The 21458-nt window shown below is 45.0% G+C and overlaps 1 protein-coding gene across 1 annotated transcript in view; it reads right to left on the bottom strand.

Moving 5' to 3' along the window:
* Positions 1 to 21458, bottom strand: part of EPHB1 (EPH receptor B1) — a 475286-nt gene that overhangs the window by 165328 nt on the left and 288500 nt on the right. Inside the window, exon 5 of the mRNA XM_042780351.1 lies at positions 12253 to 12588. Coding sequence (XP_042636285.1) covers positions 12253 to 12588 — 336 coding nt within the window. The remainder of the gene's footprint in view (positions 1 to 12252; positions 12589 to 21458) is intronic.

The raw sequence follows: 21458 nt of genomic DNA, 5'->3' as shown, positions 1-21458 counted from the left end.
GAAGACCTGGTCCCTCTCGGTAGGGTAACAAGGGAACGTGTTCAGTGCAGATCAGTGAGTAAGCACAAGCCCGCCTTGTTTCAGTACCTATGCTACCAGAGCTAGTCAATATTGGTAAACTCCCCAGAGCATTCCCTCCACACCTGCCTTAAGGCAGACTCTTTCTTGAGGACACCACTGTCCCTGCAGCTCTCTCATGTTGTGAAGGTCTATGATCTTATAATGCCCACACCTCAGGGTCAGATTGTGGGCTGTGTCCTCCTTGCTCCATTGCCTATACCATACCATCCCTCACCATCCCTCTGCACCTGCTGTGAAATGCCCTTCAGCTGCACCACTGCCCCCAAATCTTGGGAACATCATATTTTTTCTCCTACTATCCTTCCTCCTCCCACCTCCCAATGAAGACTCTGGCTTCTGTCTCAGTCCTCCTCTCTACCCCAAGCCTTGCCATAGTGTTGGTGACCTCAGTGTCCACGTGATCATGCACCCAACAGCCTGGTCTCATGATTACTGGATTCCTTGACTCTTCCATGTCTGTTATTCACATGGTGCACTTGGACTTTGCCTCACCTAAAGTTACTCCACTTTCAAAAACACAAATTCAAAAGTTCTGCTTCCTCACTGCAATCTCCATGAGCCCACTTCATCTTTTTGGTCTTATCTGGTCTTCTTTTACCCAATGTTTCAGCCCTCTCCCTTATTCACATCCTTATCCAGCTTAGGTTCTTGTATGCAATAGCATGGTTGATAATACTCTTTAAACCCTAAGGCACAGGTTGTCTTTATCTTTTATAGTGTGTTGATGTCCTTAGGTGACATTGAGTCTATTTTTGACTCATAGCGACCCCATGTGACAGAGTAGAACTGCCCCATAGGATTTCTTGGCTGTAATCTTTATGGGAACAGATCACCAGCCCTTTTGCCCACGTACCCACTGGGTGGATTTGAATTGTCAGTCTTTCAGTTAGTAGCCAAGTGCTTAACCGTTGTGCCACCAGGGCTCCTTTTTCATAGCATACAACTGGCAAAACTCAGCTCAGGTCAGACTCAAGATCCTCTTCCAGTAGCTTCTACTTGCCAGCAACCATACCCTCCTGAGACAGCCACATAACAAAACAGGCGGCTTTGTAATAAGTCATCACCAACCTCAAATAAGCTCTCACAACTCTCAGGAAGTCCTGGATTTCTCTGGTCAATTTAATCTACCATTATCTGCAAGGACACTGCTGAATCCTTTCCATTCTCCTCAAACCTTCAACCCTCACCCTTCTCCCTTCACTCTCAGCAATCAACCTTACTTCTCACCTCATAGAGAAAATACAAGACTGACTACCCAACTACCTCGACCTGGGTACTCCTATCTCCACAAATCACAGACGGAAACTGCCTACTATTAATACAGCCACTGGGCCCTCTGGGAGCCCCTGGGATGTCTCCTACATGCTTGCAAATTATCTGCTTATTCTCTTGCTTTGGTTTCTTTGTTCTTTGTATCAGCTTCCTTAGACCTCTCAAGAGAAGCTGCTCTTAAGCCAGGTTGCTGTGTGGTTGCTTCTCCCAGAGAAGCCTACAGTAGTGACACCATGGTTTCCTTGTTCTCCTCAAGAAGCACGTGGCTCAACACAAATCTCTAAGAGCCTTGCCTCCATCACTGGGTGTGGCACCTGTCACAGAGCCTCACAGCTGCTTTCTGTGTCTCAAACCTCAGTGTGTTCCATGCAAAACTGCCTTCTCTGCCCTCTTGGCCCTCCATCCAAGGCTCTCACTTTCACCCAGGATGTCAGACGAGGATGCAGACAGGAGGAGGTTCTCCCCATCCCCACGCCTTCCCCCAGCCCTGCATATGCCCATTTCCTCACAGCTTCCCTCCCTGCAAGCAAACCCATCTCCACAAACACCAGGCTGTTTGCTTAAGAAGCATCCCCAGACTATGAACATAATGTAAGGATGGCCAGGACAAAGGGCACAGTCCCTAGGTACATGGGTGATCAAGATGAGTGAGAAGTGGCCCTTTCCCTCAGGGAACACTTCAGACTATCAGGAGTGATATGGCTTGTGTGTCCAAAAAAAAAAAAAAAAAACCAACTCACGCACGTACAAGAAGACCTTGTTGTGTTGTCTTATAATGAATACAATTTAAAGAAAAACAACGCAACGCACATCACCTCAGGGTTTTCTTTGGGGAAGATATGCTTATAGGGCTCTTAGAGACCCTGAGCTCTTCTAGAAGGATAAAGCATTTGCTCTGCCCCTCAAAAACAAACAGTAACAAAAGACAAACCAAAATAGAAAACAAAACCAAAAAAGATAGCATTTTAAAATTCCAGGTCTCACTTCTATGGCTAATGTTGTCCAGCAGCATGGCTCTCAGAAGGATTCTGAGCCTAAGACCTGGGAGATTGGCAAAAAGTCTCCCTCACACTGGAAAATATTTGTGGTCCAGCACTGCCTTTATTTACCCAGCATGCTTACTGTGGTTCTTTCCTCCCATCTTTCACATCCGTTCAGTGAAGATGTTAATTTTCTGAAATTAAACACTTAGCTTGATTACTGTTTTGTTAATTGCTGCATTCAAAAACCCCTGGTGCTCCTGCCTGTTTAACATGGATGGTGCTGTGAAAATGATAGGCACAGTGTTGGTGTGCAGGTGGACACACAACAGTGCTGGAATGCCACCCAATCACCCCCAACCGTGCTTGCTCAAGCAGCTGGGTCCCTGCTTCTGGTGGAGGGCGGAAGCCAGGTCATGGCAGAGCATCTCCTACAGGGCCATGCTTTGGAGGATAGTGCACCCAGGAAAGCCCAGATCTCACCAACATCTGGGAGGATGTAAAGGGCTCAACTCCATTTATGACCCCATACCTAAATCTGCCTAATGAAGGAAAGACCACAGAGAGAGCTGCACCATTTATTGATGGCTGAGATTAAAGCCACACATTAATTCATGCATTTATTCAATAGTTTGTGACCTTATGCAGTGGACATTCATTGAGTGCTTTCTAATGTCTCAGGCACCTAGGTTGGCACTGGGGTACAATAGCCAATAAGATGGATATGGGGTATGCTCTCCTGACAATGACAGTCTGCTCACTGAGCTGGCCAAACAAACAAGTGTGGTGTGGACAGATCACCAGGACCCTTCCTCTCTTCCACCCTCTTTAGTCAAGGACACAAGGTGAATAGCAACTACCTTATAATTCTAAGGCACCTGACTGCTCACTTGACTGCTAACCCGAAGGCTGGTGGTTCAAACCTACCAGCCACTCCTCGGAAGGAAGGTTGAGCAATCTACTTCCATAGTGATACCACCTCAGAAACCCAAGGAGGGGTTGCTATGAGTTGGGTCCAACTCCACGGCACATAACAACAATATAATTCAACTGGATGTTCTCTGTGTAGTGACAGTTGTAACAATTTTATTTGGACACTGAACAGAGTAAAGGACTTACTATAATCTCACTTCCAGCAGTCCTTAACAAGCCACTTATTTGGAGTACCTGGCCCAAAATGAGCAAACAGCTCCCTAGGTCCCACAGGGCACTCCAGCCATCCCAGCAGCGATGTGGGGAGGATGTTCTCAGCTGCCTCTCGAGCTGTGAGCAGCATCATTGGCCATTGCTGAGGTCCTGGCACAGGTACACTCTCACATCCAACCACTGTGTGGCCCAATAGGTGATGTCCATCCACAGGAAGTTCAAACTGGTCAGTTAGTGAATAATAAAAATTCCCTACTCACAACACCCACCCCAAATTGAAATGCCCTCTAGCAACTTCATGTGGCCACAGCTTAATTTTTAGAAAGTGAGAGTTGTCACAACTGCACAAGGTGGTACCAAGAGCATAGCATTGTGCCTGGACACCTTGAGTCTCTTCTCAGCTCAGCCACCAGCTCACTCAGTGACTTTTCTGGGTCTCTGGATCCCACTCTTGGGATGAGTGCTGTGAAGCTCTCAAGGGCTCAGGTTTTTGTCTGTTCTGTTTGATGCTGTGTTCCTGGTGCCTGCAACAGTGGGTGGCAATGGAGGCCTCAGGAAGTATTTGTTGAATAGTGAATGAATGCCAGCCCGCAAAAGCAGGGACTAATGATTGAGCATGTGTAAAGACTGCATTGAATGAATGAATATATTTCCAAAGTTAATGTGCTTAAACAAACATTTTTAAGGGTGGCTGAGTTTCAATGTGTTCCTCTGAGTATCATCTTAAGGATCATTCCATTACATGTCCCTCCCTGGAGCCAGAGAGTAAGAAGACATCTGATCACTGAGCCGACCTGAGAGGGATTGAGGATGCGGCCTGTAGACCACCAGAACACAATCTGATCACCACACACCTACCTGATGCTAAACTGTTGTTGTTAGCTGCCACTGATTTAGCTCTTGGTGACCCCATGCACAATGGAATGAAAAGCTGCCCAGTCCTGCACCATGGCCATGATTGGTGGAGAATCAGACTGTTGTGATCCATAGAGATTTCTTTGGCTGACTTTTGGAAGTAGATTGCCAGGCTCCACTGAACCCCTGTCAGCATCATAGCAACATGCAAGCCTCCACTGACAAGATGGGGGGTGGCTGTGTATGAGGTGCACTGGCTGGGAACGGAACCCTGGTCTCCAGTAGGAGGGCAAGAATTCTACCACTGAACTAATACTGCCCCAAAACACATATATATACTAAAAGTCATGTGTAGGGACTAAGGACAACAAGAAAATATTTATCAAGGCTCTTTTTGCTTGGCACTGTGTGCTTCTCTGGGAGCTCTAGTAGCATAGTGCCTAAGGCATTTAACTGCTAACCAGAAGGCTGGCGGTTCAAATCCACCAACCACTCCTCGGAAGGAAGATTGGGCAATCTACTTCCATAGTGATACTGCCTCAGAAACCCAAGGAGAGGTCATTATGAGTCAGATCCGACTCAACGGCAGTGAGTTTTGAGTGAGAACGTGCTTTTCTCATGAAGCTGGTGGTTGCTAAGAAGGCCTGATCCTCTGCAGAGCTCATCATCTAGTGGAAAACCCCAAGGCTGCTGAGGGTGGAACCCCAATCTCAGTCATGGCAGCATCCGAAGCTGCTTGCAAATGTCTGGGATCTCTCAGAGGTCACTTGGAAATTCCTTCTCAATGTTAGGACTCAAGAAACAGTAACAGTAACCTTTCTAGAATTAACAATGAGAGGAAAGCAATGAAATGACCTATGAAATTGAATCAAGAACAGCGAAAATTTCATCTACTTAAATTTTTCTTAAACTTTTCTTTATTACCTTTAATGAAAGTTTTCTTTAAAGTCATTCCAATCTTTGTAAAGTTCCAACTCAATCTTTCCTCTGCTCTGGAGCGAATTTTGCCTGCTAATTTCCAATGAGACCAGCCCTTAAAAATGAACTGGTCTCAGCATATGGATCTTAACATCCTACATTTTTACAGGCAGCAGTGTAATATTGTTTTAATATTTAATTTTGAGATTTACATAATATCTTTTTCTCCAAAGAGCTCAATATATTGCAATATCATAAAATTCTTTTTCATATTCAAAGATTATTCTTTATGCATGCAAATACTATATTTAACCAAGGAATAATGCAAATTAGGTGAAGTAGTCAGAGGAATTGGTAGGTTAGATCATTCTTTTGTAGGAAAAGTAGTGTATCTGAGTGACTTTAATTGTCTATGAACTTCAAAAATGCCTTAAAAATGGACAAACGATAGGGTCTTATGCCTATTAGCACACATAGCACAGTATTTTTTAAACTGAATTAAGTAATGGATTGTGTCTCTGTTGTGGGCATGGTGAATATATTAGTGTTTTGGTTACCTAATGCCGCTCTAACAGAAATACCACAGATGGGATGGCTTGAACAAACAGGAGGAGTTTATTTTCTTACAATTTGAAGGTTTTAAGTCTGAGTTCAAAGTGCCATACTCTAGGGGCTGGGTGAATGCCTTGGGCTTCAGCTCTGCCTCCTGCTCCTGGCCCACTAAAGCCAGAGGCTTTTCTTCACTCAGACAGCTGCTGGCTGCTGAAACTGACAAGCCCAAGGTTGACAAGTAAAAAGGCACAGTCTCAATGTTACCAAACCACATGGCAGGCTGCTGAACAATGACATGGCTTCATGCAGGGTTGAAGCATGCCATAAGCTAAAGACCATTCCCCAAGTCTTCTCCTTATGTATAGGAAGCAGACCTCATCCCTAAGGCAGCTAGCTACTCATCTGCTCACAGTAGATTCCACCATGGAGTTGATTACCAGTCTCATCGTGAGGAATAACTACATTCAGATACCCAGCCACTCAACCACGCCTAACCACACTGACACATAACTACCACAATTATTATTACACATACAATCGGCACAGCAGACCATACATGAACTGTGTGTGATATAAACGTAAGATAGAAATAGTACTGATGGGATCACAAAAGTAAAGGGGAAAGTGTTGCTATTCCAACAGTATGATGAGGAAAGACAGATGGGCTCTTCTGAGTGGCAGGATCACTCTGTGCCAGGTAGGCAGGTTCTGGGCTCCAGTCCCACCTGCATCTTTAACTCATTGGGACACAAACTCTGCCATCCTTCTTGATGCCTGCTCCTCCTAGTGCAAATGGACAAACCATTGTCTGTTACTGATCTGATATAGATGCCATCAGCCCCAAATAGCCTAAGAAGGAAAAGTCCAACAAAACGTTCTCCAGCTCAGGACATATTCTCAGAAATGATACTAATCCCCCATTCCATAGCATGGTTCAGAGAACAATGTTCCATCCACTGTTTCATTGGCTCACCACAACAGCACTGTTATGTTGTTATGTGCCGTCGAGTCAGCCCCGACTCATAGCGACCCCTTCTTGGGTTTCCGAGGCAGTATCACTACGGAAGTAGGATTGCCCAACCTTCCTTCCGAGGAGTGGCTGGTGGATTTGAACCGCCAGCCGTCTGGTTAGCAGACAAGTGTCTTAGCCACAACAGCACTAGGAAGCAGGTATCACCACTCCCATTTTACAGGTAAGAAATGAGAAGTCACAGTAGTTAAATGAACTTGCATTAGTCATCTAGCTAGTGAGGAGTGGAAAAAATAAAAAGCAAACCAGTTGCCATAGAGTCAATTCCAACTCATGGGACCTGATGTATGCAGAGTAGAGCTTTGCTCCAGCGGGTTTTTATGGCTATGACCTTTTGGAAGCAGATCATCAGACCTTTCTTCTAACATACTACTGGGTAGTTTTGAACTGCCAATCTTTTAGTTAGTAGTCAAGTACTTAACTGCTTGCATTAGCCAGGGACTTGAATCTTCATTTGGGAACTTACTCAGGGCTTCCCACTGTACTATAGCCATCATGAGCCCAAGAGTCATCATCAAGGAAAGGGGGATAACTACCCCATGGCAGAGTGAGACTGGAACAACTTAGCACACTTATGGTTAAGGCTTGGGTAAATAAGATTAGCCCTCTGGCCCAGAGGTTGCATATCATGGCCAAAAGGCCAAATCCAGAATTGGATTTGTTTGGCTTTCAAGTGCTTTAAAATTTCTAATTAGTTGTCAATATTTTAACTGGATTTTCAGCTTATAAGAGCTGGCAGCACTTGTTGGGGCAGAGTAGTGGCTGCCTCTGTGCTCTTCAGTTCCCTGTAACCCACACCGCTCCCTACTGCTTTACCCCTGACCCCGCTTTGCTCTTGACTATTACCTGCCTGGCTCCATGGTTCTTTGAGTTTGTTGTTTCTAGCTGCCAAATTCACTGGCTTTATTTTATCTTGTTACAAGTTGATTTTATAGATATGCTAGTCTGAACTGTGTCATCTTATCTTTTTTCCAAGATTTCCTCTGAGGCCCCCTTGCCCAACTCTGACACTCAGAGTCTAGTTGGCAGAAGAGAGAAGTAAACTTTATCATTCACTTAATTCTCTCTGACAGCCAGATGATCCAGCCATCAGTCTGAATCTGGGACCAGGTACCAGAGAGTGACTGTGGGAGTTAGTGGGGATAACAACCACTCTGCAGATAGCTTGGCCACTGAAACAGAGAGACTTCCACCTTATCTGGTCTATTTTAAACTCAGGGAAGCTGTATTCAGTGCAAGGATGCCTCCCTAAAGACCTCACGTAAATCTGAACTTGCATAATTCATGACCAACCCTGATTAAAGATGATGGACATTTTTTTCCTGACAGCTAAAGTGGCCCTGCTATGTGGCAACAGCTTAGAGAGAGCTTACAACTCACACCACCCACCATAATGTGATTTTTGATGAGGCTGAGGATAAAATGGCTACAAATCTGAGTTTGAAACCCAGATCAGTCATTTACTAGCTATCAGATGCTGAGGAAATTGTGAAAACATTCTGACCCTAGTTTCTTCAACATAGTCACCTCATCTCCATAAAGAACTTGGCAGAGGTTTGGTACATTGGGAGTGCTCAAAAATGGTAGCTCTTTGCTCTTGTCTAAAGACTAGACGAGGAGCAGTTCTGACATTCTTCAAGGTACAAGATCCTTGAGTATCGTGCCTATATGACTGGGGTTGTGATGGAAGAATATGGAGGCTCTCTGAATCTCAGGACTCAACAGGCTCTTTGTGGTCCTATCAGTCATGCTAACATCTCAGTTCAGAACTGTACCCACTGTGTCCTCAATGACTAAAATCATGATTACACAAGTTTCTGTGGTATCTTCTTAAATCACAACCATTGGGATCAAGAAAAGTCTATTGGTGACTTTCTCTGATGGACTGATGTTAATCATAGCCCTTTTTGTTGGGTACCCAGATACACTAAGAATTGCTGCCTGTATTCGTTGGGCAGGGTTCACAAGAGCAACATGAGATAGCATCAGTGTGGCGTGTCTGGGAAAAGACCTGAGAAAGAAGAGCATGACAATCTTGTCTTGCTGCACAGTAAGAATTGCACACCCAGCCACAGGTGTGGTCCATAGCTCCTAAACAAAGCAGGAACCAGCCCACAACACTGAGCAGTCTTCCAGGGTAGAATCTGATATCCATATGCATCAGGCTGCAGATCAAGTCCAAAACTACTAGATAGCCAGACTGTCCAATCCTGTCTTTCATGTGACTTTCACAGCCTTTGTTAGAATCCATTCTGCTTAGAGACTACTTGCACCCTTCACCAGCTATACACATATCCATCTCCCCATCTCAACTCAGAGGTATGGAAAAGCCTTTTATGGCTCAGTTCAGTGTCAATGCAAACTGTGGAACGGTAACAGAGGCTGCATACAGTTGTCCCCTCCTTGCAGGAGGATGGCATTGGTTGGCTCTGTTCAAATGTCCCTTCTTGCTCAAAGGCTATAAAATGGGAATCCAGGGCAGGATATGGGAAGGCAGAGGCATAGTTCTGCTGATCCTCCTTGAATCTAAGATTCTCGAAACTCCTCTAAGCCTCTGCTTCTTTATCTGAAAACTGAGAACAACAGTATTCAAGGCATAGGGTGATTATGGAGATTGAATGAGCCACCATATTACAAAAGTCTTTGTAAACTCAAAAGAAACACAAATGCAAGGTGTTACTATAATAAATATCACTCAATGATTCCTCAATCAGGACCCACCCAATAGTCCCCAGCCATTTCACAGATTTGGGTAGTTCAAGGCACAGAGTAGGAACACAGCAAATAAACATTTATTGATTAACTTACTGATTGATTTCAGGATAAGCTCTTGGTAAAATTCTTTCCCTGACATTTACCCTACTCATAATTCAAACAGTAGGAGAGTGATGGCCACGGGTACTGACAGAGGTCAGCTCATGGCAGTCAAGTTGGAGGAAGGAGGTTGACCTGTATCTTACCCAGAGTAGAAGAGTTAGGGACATCCTGGGAAGAAAACAGACATGTCATGACTTATTGGTGATACCTGGGTTCATCCACCTCATCTTTAAGGAATCTGAGTCATTAAGATCGTCATGATGACCGCAATTGACTCTCCCCCATATTTCATAAACAGTGAAGCATATGCTCATGTTTCTAAATTGTTGGTTGAAAATAATTTGCACTCACATGTGGATTTACCAAACCTGTGTGATAGCATCATGGCCCTCAGAGCTACAAAGCCCAGAGTTAAGAACAAATTGTCAACTGAATATTTGTTGTATAACAGCCATGTGCCACCAAGAAGCAGTTGCAAGCTTGGCTCACTGATGGTAAACTTTTAGACACCAACATCTGAGAATTCCAACAGAGAAATCATAAATTGAAAGATGACAATACAAAGTCAGGGAAGATTATGACTAAAAGGACTATCAGCTGGGGAGAACAAATGGTGGAAGAAATGTGTTCATGGAAGAGCAAAAAGGTGAGGTTAAAAATAAATATTTGGGTGCTGGCAACATAGGGGCCCTTGCCTGAGGCCTGGTCCCTCAGCCCTGCTGCAGCCTGGGTAAGGTGCAGATGGCAAGACAAGCAGATTGGCAGGTTTGGGAATAATAGGGTAAGGAAAGGGAGGGGCAGAAATAAAAGCAAACCAATATAAGTGGCAGGTTTGTTAGCACATGCTTAGAGAGAGAGAAAAGACAGCCAAGCCCAATGTAACATAACAGCCTGGCAGAATTGTTATTCCCAGAAGCTGGGGCACTAAAATATTTCATCCAGTTTTCTGCCTTAAACACTCCAAGGGAAACACTGCTAACAAAGGCTGCACATGTTACATGCATACTATAATGCAGAAATTACCATTCTCCTTTCTTTGGGCAAGACAGACTGTCACAGCCTTTGTCTCCATGGCACCAGGCTGTGGTCACCAGCTGGAGGCTTCTACATTTCCACTCTTATTTTCTCACTACACACGTATGCATGTAAACACGTGACCATACACATACATACAAACATGCACACAGGAACACACACACGCTCACAGCAACAACGCAGCCATCTGGACAGCCATGCTCTCCGACAACACCTTTTTCTCTTCTCAGTTCTGACAGCTTAAACCCAAGAATCATCTGCCATCAAAGATGTCTGGTATTAAAAGAAGCAGGAGGAGTCTGAGGATAGGTAGGTTGAGGAGTAGAAAAGGGAGAATAGGAAAGAGGAGGTCAACAATGAGAAGAGTCACCAAGGAAAAGAGAGCAAAGAGCTGCTCAGCTGCCGCTGTTCCACTAACAAGCTGTCTGTTTAGAATCTGTTGATTGAAAAAAAATCCATAATTCCAAATAAGATCATGGTCCATTGCATGTTACCCTCACTGCTGATAGACAACATGTCACATCCCCTCTGCAATCTTGCAAGGCCACCCCAGGGGAGAGATTGCTCATTTCTTGAACTCCTTTGATATTTACTGCATACAGTGCTTAGAATACTCTGTCTTATATGTTTGTACTTTATGTCTTGTAAATTCTTCAGTTAATGAGTTTCTTGGGAGAAACAATGGTGTTCTAGCTCATTGTATCCTTCACAATGTCTACTCCACAGCTTGGCACACAGTAGATGCTAAGTTACTGTTTCTTAATAATGAATGAATGAAGAGATAAATGAGGGAGGGAGTGCATGAATGGACTACTTAAGTAGATATAAAAAACAGTTTGTTGTAAGAGGTGTAAAAAGTAATAAAGAGAAAGGATCGGAAGAGTAAGGGATACTGAAATAAAGAGAAAAGAGGAAAATGGAAAATGTGTTCTGAGATGTGCATGTCACAGAGATGCACAGGCTATCAAAAGTGATCAATTGCCACCTATCTGAGGTCTCTATAACAGTGTAACACTTGTCTGAGCATGCTATAAAAGAGAATGTGTTCCTGAATTACATGGGTTTAATTGAAAAATAATCCATGAGGGTAATACTGACTTTATCATATGATTTCTGGGAAGTTTCTATCATTGGGTTTTCTACTAAAGCAGCATTTGTGTTTCTGTTCTCAAGGACTTGCAGTGCTTCTACACCTGCATCTATCCATCCTTCTATCAATCCACCTGTCCATCTATATCCATCCCTCCACCCATCCTTCCAACAGCATTTGTGGATTCCTAGCTGCATGAAGAGCACTGGGTTCTACTCTGGCTTGGATATATGTCTTTGCTTTTGTTCTGGGTCCAAGAAATACTGTTCCCACCTAACTCAAGCTTACTCTCAAAGGTGAAACACTACACCTGCCTTCTCCATGACAGCAAATGCTCATCCCTTGACCCTGTACTCCTTTGAGGAAGCCTGAGGGCATGCTGGGATAGGGCTGGCTGCAGCTTTGTTTCTGCACAGAGATGGACAAAAACGCAGCCACACATATAGACAGAAAGTGCACAGAGCCTTCAGACTCACCAGCTTGGTTTGTGGTGATGTTGACAGAGACATGCTGTGGGGGGAAGGGACTCTTGCTGGAGACTCCGTTGACAGCCTGGATGTCGAAGGTGTAGGGGGTATGGGCCCACAGGCTGCTGATGGAGACCCTGCACTGGGTCAGGCCCAGCTGCCTGGGCACAAACTCCACATTGTCGTCACAGCGGGAGCAGCTCCGGCGGTCTGCCCGGCACTTTTTGCAGATGATGTTGTAGGTCACATCATCCCGCCCACCTGTCTCCCGTGGAGGATGCCACTCCAGAATGATGGACGTCTCATTGACGATGGAGATAACATTGCGGGGACCTGATGGGACGCCTGTTAGGAGATAAAGGAGGGTCCAGTGAGCCTGGGCAGAAGCTTCCTTGTCCAGGAACTCTCTGTCTGCCCTTGGTGCATTCCCACCCTGAACACGTGCACTCATCACCTCCCTCCCTCACCCCCACATCTCCATGTTCCTATCCATTCCAAGAAAAAAAAAATGGACAGCTGAGAAGATCAGATGGGGGTGGCAACGCCTGTTAGGAGATAAAGGAGGGTCCAGTGAGCCTGGGCAGAAGCTTCCTTGTCCAGGAACTCTCTGTCTGCCCTTGGTGCATTCCCACCCTGAACACGTGCACTCATCACCTCCCTCCCTCACCCCCACATCTCCATGTTCCTATCCATTCCAAGAAAAAAAAAAATGGACAGCTGAGAAGATCAGATGGGGGTGGCAAACTGGAATGTACCTTAGATTTGGGAGCTCTGGTAGCATAGTGGCTAAGACACTTGCCTGCTAACCAGACGGCTGGCGGTTCAAACCCACCAGCCACTCCTCGGAAGGAAGGTTGGGCAATCCTACTTCCGTAGTGATACTGCCTCGGAAACCCAAGGAGGGGTCACTATGAGTCGGGGCCGACTCGACGGCACATAACAACAACAACAACAACAACCTTAGATTTAGCTGAAGATAACATTGCATAGATACTAGCGATACAAAATAATCACAATCATTACAGAAGTACCAGAAGACAGAGTTGGAGTAATCCCTCAGAGACAATTAAACTCCTTGGGAGAGAGAATCATTGGGCCTGCTGACTCAGAACCATGGTAAAGGGGGATACCAGGCTCAATTGGCACAACATAGTACATAACAATCTTGTTCCACAACCTACTTTGGTAAGTAGCAACGGGGGTCTTAAAAGCTTTCTAGTGGCCATCTAAGATACAACTAATGGTCTCCTCTCATCTGGAGCAAAGAAGAGTGAAGAAAACCAAGGACATTAGGAAACAATTAGCCCAAGGATATCATGGACCTGAAGACCAGAAGAACTTGATGGTGGCCAGCTATCAATGCCAACCACTTGGGGAGGGATCAAAACTGGAGATCTTGGATAGAGTGGGAGGAAAAATGTGGAACAAAATTAAAAAACACAATAATGACCAGAATTACCAGTCATATGAAGTCTGTTGGGACCCCTAAGACTATGGCCCTGGGATACCCTTTGGGTCTTGGATAGGACTCCCTCCCAAGGACTGGCCCTCAGCCAAATGTAGCAAGACTTACATGCAGAACACCCAACTCAGGGAGATGCACCAACCTACTCTACGGAGATTAAAAAAATTAAAAAATGGTGTGCAGATATGACAACCTGTACCAAGCCCCCTTTTCAGTTGCCCTGCTTTCAATCACATGTGTCAAGGACTTGAGTTCAAATCCTCACTTTGCAACCTCTTTGCTGTTTGGCCTTGGGCAGGTTATAGCCTAGCATAGTGGTTAAGAGCATGGGCTCTGGAGACAGGCTGTTGGACTTAAGTTTTGGCTCTCCCACTCACTAGCTATGTTACCCAAAGAAAGTTACATAACCTCTCTGTGCCTCAGTTATTTTATCAAAGAAATAGGGATAATATTAATAACTATGACACAGGATTTTTAATAGGATAAAATATATGCAAAGCAAATAGAACAATTCCCACATATAGCAAGCCCTATATAATCAGTAATGAAATGAATAAAAATAAGTCTATGCCTGAATACCTTAAGGTGTCTGGGAGTGGACTAAAAACCAGCTACTGTGAAGTCAATCTGGACTCATGGCAACGCATGTGTGTCAGAGTGGAACTGTGTCCCATAGGGTTTTCAATGGCTGATTCTTTGGAAAACGATCACCAGACCTTTCCTCCAAGGCTCCTCTGGTGGAACTCAAGCCACCAACCTTTTTGTTAGTGGTTGAGTGTGTTAACCATTTGTGCTACTCAGGGACTCCAGGAGTGGACTGGTCTCTGTGATCTCCAGGGTTCCTTGCTCCTGTGACATTCTGGAGTCCTATGGTTCTGTGTTTCCAGAGACCAGCTAGGACAACTATCTTTTGGTTCTTGAAGCCCTAACACCATCAGTATCACAGTGAAGCTGAAACCTTGGCTGTTACTCTCCCTACATTCTGACCTCAGCTCATAAATGGAAACTTCCAGCTCTTTGGAAGTGATTGAGAGTCAACTTCCACCTCTCTCCTCAGTGCCTCTCTCCTTCTCATCCCTTAGGAAAGAAAATGGAAATGACTGCTGAGACTGGGAGAGGACATGAGGGTGAGGATGTCTGTGTGCAGTGTACAACAATCCACACTTGGCCCTGCCTTGGATCATTCACCAAGCAGTTCTGGCCCCATGGTCATGAAGGCAGGATCAGGGGAAGGGTGGGAGAGTAGGGGGTAGAGGCTGGTGGTTGGAAAACTGAGAAGAACCTTGGGTTCTCAGAACCAAGACACACTGTCCAATCAACCCTCTACTAGAAAGAAAATAAATTGTATGTTACTAGACCCTTACTGGACTCCCATGCCCCCTCAAATTCTCTAATAGTAGAGAGAGCATATCCTGGCATATGCACAAAATCTCATACAAAGTTGGGTCTATGTGATGTGTGCATAGTAGCGGGGTGTTTCTCTGTAAGTCGGGCTGTCAGAGCACATGGATAGATGAATATTCACATTGCAACAGCTTCAGTGCATAAAGACAAGAAGCAGAATGGGGTGTGAGAGGTTCATGTAGCCACCGTATTGGAGCCCATGACATGAGATGTGCATTGGGGTGTGTTCCAGACACTCTGCTAACTGCTTCCTATGCATTACTTCATTTAATCCCCCAAGAATTCTATCTAGAAGATGCAATTATTCACTCAATTTCACAGAAAAGGAAACTGAAACTTAGCGAGAAGACTGGCTCTAGATCACGTGATCCATAAGAACTGAAGTCAGTGTGGAAACTCACACCTATCTGCTTCCAAAGTCATTCTTAACTATAGCCCCATGCTGCTGGTTAGGGAGATTCATTCTTTTTAAAAGACATCCTACCAAAGGAAAGAGGTCCTTGGGTGGTGCAAACGGTTTGAGCTTGACTTGCTAATCTAAAGATCGGCAGTCCAAACCCACCCAGTGGTGCTGCAAAAGGAAAGTCCATTGATTGGCTTCAGTAAAGATTACGAACTAGGAAACCCTATAGGGAAGTTCTGTGCTATATTATAGGGTTGCTATAAGTTGGAATCGACTTGACGGCACACACAGACACAACAATATAATTCTCAAGGTTGGCAGTTTGAATCTACCCAGTGGTGCTGCGAAAGAAAGGCTTAACAATTTGCTTCCATAAAGATCACAGAAGAAAACTCTATGCAGCAGTTCTACCCTGTGATACATGGGGTTGCCATGAGTCAGAATCAACTCAATGACAATATATATATATATATTTTTTTTTTTTATTTTTTACTAAGGGAAAAGCTATCCCCAACCCCAGGCTTACATTTATATGTTACTCTAAATGTTAGCAGTCAACTCTATGCAGGGGCTTTACATGCCCTAGGACAACAGGAAATGTGAGCAGACTGACTGCTCTGAACAGACTCTTCCTCTCCTACAAACCAGCCAGGACCACAGGTCTCAAGCAGTGCAGCCTCTTCTATCTGCACATTGCTGCCTATGGCTACTGTCCCCAATACGCAAAGGTTGAAATGCTTCATTGTGAAACTATACAAAGCCTGATCTTTCTTAGGAGGCTAAAATGTTGCTGAATTCATGGCCACAGTGCTGGGCATTTTGACATTAAGTCCAAGACCCTCCTGCCCAAGCACAGAGCAGATCAGAGCCTCAGGTTTTCATATCTAAACCTTGCATATCCTTGATGTGTGACTGATGGAAATAAATCCTTCCCAGAAGCCCCCCTTCAAATGGCGGGTTTGCAGGAGCAGCAGCTCCAGATAGTAATGCATTCAGAATTCATGCACGTGACAGTCGCCAGCTGAACGAGGACATGTGTAAAGTGATTCATGCTGGAGACAGGAATCAAATGCCAACACACAAAATGAGGGAATAACAACAAGGTCGAGGGGCACCAGGGAAGGATTCTGTGTTGAATCAGTCAACAGCAAGCAGCCAGAGCAGAAAGCAAATACTAAATCGGATTCTATTAAAACATGAAAGAAAATCAGTACTGTACTATATAAAGTCCATTAGGTCTGAGCTAAAGCACAACTTTCATGCACACTTATGATGAGGCAGAATTCATAAAACATTTTTACTGAAGTCTTGCAACAGCATTCAAGAATTCCCCACCCATCTGCCCAGGTGTAGACATCAATCTCTTCAAAGCAGCCTACAGTGAGTAGTGGGAGGGCAGTCAGGTGCTGTCCCAGGTGAGCTCTTACTGGGCTGGGCCAGGCACACCACATACCACATAATTCATTGATGTTCATATTGTTCAATGCCTGTCTTGGACATGTCTGTTTGCTTCAGACTGGTGAGACTCCAACCATGAGCTCAAAGCAGCCAACAACATGGCCACCTTTTTCATTTTTGCAGAAGAAAGCCTTGTATCACCCACAGGCCATTGCTTTTCAGGCTCCTGGCACATACATACATTGGGTACTTGCTATATGCTAGGCATGGGGTTGTTGTTGTTAGCTGCTGTCAATTTGGCTCCTGTTCTGGTTACTTAGTGCTGCTCTGACAAGAATATACCACAAACGAGATGGCTTGAACAAACAGGAGTTTATTCTCTTATAGTTCGGGAGGCTAGAAGTCTGAGTTCAAAGTGCCAGGCTCTAGGGGCTGTGTGAAAGCCCCTCGACCTTGGACTTCAGCTCTGCCTCCTGCTCCCGGACCACTGAAGCTAGAGGCATATCCTCACTCAGGCAGCTACTGGCTGCTGAGGCTAACAAGCCCAAGGTTGACAAATAAAATGGCACAGTCCCGATGTTACCAAACCACACAGCCAGCCATTAATTCAAGTCTATTGGAAGTCCCAGGATAGTCAGAGCATGGCAGGCTGCTGAACAATGACATGGCTACATGTAGGGTTCAAGCATGGCATAAGTTGGAGACCATTCCCCAAGGCTTCTCCTTATATACAGGAAGCAGATCACATACCCAAAGCAGCTACTCAGCTGCTCCAATAGATTCCACCATGGAGTTAGTTACCAGTCTCACTGTGGGGAATAACTACATTCAGCTGCCCAGCTGCTCAACCAGGCCCAGCCAAGTTGACACTCGAATGTAACCACCACAGCCCCCAACTCATGGTGACCTCATGCACATTGGAATGAAATGCTTCCTGGTTATGCCCCATCTCCATAATCAGCTGTGGATTCCATTATTGCAATCTATAGGGCTTTCATTGGCTGATTTTCAGAAGTAGATTGCCAGACCATTCTTTCTAGTCTACCATAGTCTGGAAGCTCCACTGAGAGCCATGGAGGTTCTGTGGGAGACTTCTCACCTTCCATGAGGAGACCTGTGCTCGATTCCCAGCCAATGCACCTCACGTGCCGCCACCACCCAGTGAAGGCTTGCGTGTTGCTATGATACTGAACAGGCATGTGCTACAACCTTTAAAAACATTATTTTATTGTATCTTCAGGACATCCTGGGGCTCTTACTTAGGAAACAGCCCTAGATGGAGGGGCAGAGAAAAATACTGAGTCAGGGGCATGATCACCTCTTCCTCATTCCTTCTATATCTCCTTTTGCCCTGGAGCTTCAACTTCACACTCTCTCCTTACTCCACCTTCTCAACTTAAACATACATAGTTAGTCATTTTAAAACCAATATACCTCTTCACCTGGCACCTCTCTGCATTATGCACCTTCTCTTCTTGACTCTCCAGGCACTCTTTTCCAAGGAGGCATCTAAACTTGCTGTCTCTGCTCTCCCCTTGCTCCACCAAGTATGCCCGGCTGCTTTCTCACAATTCCACCAAGAGTGCTCTTCCTTTGGCTTCCTACTTGACAAATCCAGAGAACACAATTTTATCCTTATCTCCCTTGACACCATGCACCCCAGCCCGACCCTGGAAGTGAGAGTCACATCTTCTGTATCCCTCAGTGCATGGTTTATCACCACAATGTTTCAGCTCCTTGTCACCAGATCTTTTCCTTTTCCTATATCCCCACTCCACTACCTCAGAAATTGCTGACAATTTCCTTGTCCTATTGGAAAAAAACCTCTTAATTAATTCTCCAACATGGCTGTTGTATCTCTCTAATCTATTCTCTTCTGCTGGAGTGTAAGTCCTAAAATGCACATGGGATCATAGCATTCCTCTGCTGAAAGACCACTGACTTTCAACCCCCCAAAATATTTACTCTCCTTCCCATGACATTCAACTCCCCATGTGTGCTTGCTGCTCTTGATTTCATCTTGGCCACTTGACTCTCACCCTTCATATTGGATAGTGCTCTTTTGTCTGTCTGTAATTCTTTCCCCTGCTTATCTCCTTGATGAACTCCTGTTCATCCTTCAAGATCCAGCATTCTCATACTTCTATTAGGAAGAAGCCTCAAAGGCAAGCCCTCCCCTCCCCTGGGCTTTTCTAAGCCCATTTCTGTATGTCTAACCCAGAATTGGGGGACTCTGGTAGCGTAGTGCTTAAGGCACTTGACTGCTAACCAGAAGACTGGCGGTTCAAACCCACCAGCCACTCCTCGGAAGGAAGGTTGGGCAATCTACTTCCATAGTGATACTGCCTCGGAAACCCAAAGAGGGTTTGTTATGAGTCAGGTCTGACTCGATGGCACCTAACAACAACAACAACTCAGAACTGAAGGAGCATTGATGGTGCAAGCAGTTAAGTGCTTGGCTGCTAACCAAAAGGCTGGTGTTTTGAATCAACATAGCATCACTGCAGGAGCAAAGCCTAGTGATCTGCTCTTGTAAAGATTACAGGCTGAAAAATCCTATGGGGCAGTTCTACTTTGTCACATGGGATCACTGTAAGTCAAAATCAACCTGCAGCACCAAACAACAACAGCAACCCAGAATCCATCATTCTGTTGTGCAAACTTTTGGGAGCACAATAGAGAAATGTCTGATACTGTCATCAGAAAAGACCAATTGCTAGAAAAGAACATCATGTCTGGTAAAGTAGAGTGCTGGCATAAATTAGGGAACTCAATGAGATGGATTGACAGAACAGGCACAACAATGGACTTAAACATACTGAGGGTCGTGAAAATGGCACAGGACCACAGAACATTTCATTCTGTTATACCTAAGCTCCCTGGAACTTGGAGACAACTCAACAGCAACTATCAACATCATTTTGGGGTTCCAGGAAGGTTTTTAAATGTTTATTTAGAAACAGCCTTTACATGAAGCAACAACTTGCCCCTCCTGACCCAGGGGAACATTTCAGACCAAATATGTCTGAAGGGCATGGAATGAGTGCCTGGTCCCACAGGTGTTGAGTCTAGGAGTGAATAAATCTGAGTCCTTTTCTTTCAAAGAGAACAGCACACATTCTGGGTCTTTCCCTGGAGAGCAGATTTGGAAAGTTAGGAGAGCACAAACATGCCTGCTGTGTGTCTTCCCACACTGGTTGCCTGGAGAGCAGGATTACATCCCATTTATCTCACAGCCAGCATAGGCCTGTGCACAGGGCACAGAGTGGGTATTGGTGCATAATCATGGAGGTGACCTGAGTCTGGGCTATGGTGACTGTCACCCTATTCATTATCTCATTCATTCATACATTTACTAAACCATTCATTCCTTTACTAAATACTCTGCATATTGTTCTAAGCACTAAGCACACAGGAAAAAAACAAGACAGATGATATTCTGCTCTCTCACATCAGGAGAGAGAAGTGACAAGTGGGAATTAAACACAAAGATCTATAAATGAGATGATTTCAGGTAGAGATGTTGTTATTGTTAGCTGCTGTCGAGTCAGCCTCCGACTCCTGTTGACCCCGTGCACACTGGGATCAAATGCCACCTGGTCTTGTGCCATCCCCAGGATCATATGCAGATAAGACCTTTGTAATCCATAGGGTTTTCATTGATTAGCTTTTGGAAGTAGATCCAAAAGTAGGTTTTTCTTCCTAGTCCATCCTAGTCTGGAAGCTCTGCTGAAACCTGTTCAGCTTCATAGCAACATGTAAGCCTCCACTGACAGACAGGCCATAGGTAGCTGTGCATGAGATTCATTGGCCAGGAATGGAACCCAAGTCTCCTACATGAAAGGCAAAACCTCTACCACTGAACCACCAATGTCCCCTTGCTATGAAATAAAACATCATCAAGGCTCAGATGGCATCCTCACTATGCTGAGCTCCAGTCTCTTCCCATGAGGCCTTCTCTGGCTGAGCAAGCCAGGGCCCAGGGTCTGGATGGCTAGGATAATGATCCCAGGTGTCCATACTTCATCATCCTGATGATAAGGGCACATTCCTGCAGGCAAGCTGGCCAGCCTCTTTGAGGCTTGAGTGAAGTGCAGGTTTGGTCTCTGAATAAGTTTTCCTAGTGGAAGGTGTACTAGGGCCACTTTCTTGCCCATTCAGGCCTCAGTCCTAGGGTTGGGGCCCTGCCTCTGCAGGGAGTCCAGAATCTGAACCCTTAGCACATTCCCAGGAAGGAGACCAACAGAAGAAACCAAATGTAAACATTAAAATGGGTAGTGGACAGAGAGGCCAAAAGGAGGAAAAAAATCTGCTGCCTCCATCAGCAAAAGCCCTTAGTAAATGCAGCAACGGGTGCAGCACCAGTCTCCCAGTCCAAGCTCCTTGCTTTTGTGTCCACTTCCTCATTTTTCTTAATTACATACAGACAGGCTTTCTGAAGCCTTTCTGATCTGTTGCCACGGTTACTACTGATGAAAGCATTCTGTTAAAAGGGCCAAAGAAATTCAGTCCTTTTAAAGGATAGGAAAAGTGTCAAGCTGTGAT

The sequence above is a fragment of the Orycteropus afer genome, unplaced genomic scaffold, assembly GCF_000298275.1.
Source record: "Orycteropus afer afer isolate SDZICR_OR568_19922 unplaced genomic scaffold, OryAfe1.0 scaffold00003, whole genome shotgun sequence".
NCBI lineage: Eukaryota > Metazoa > Chordata > Mammalia > Tubulidentata > Orycteropodidae > Orycteropus > Orycteropus afer.
The sequence above is the reverse complement of the archived record's forward strand: the minus strand, read 5'-3'. Positions and strand labels throughout refer to the sequence as shown.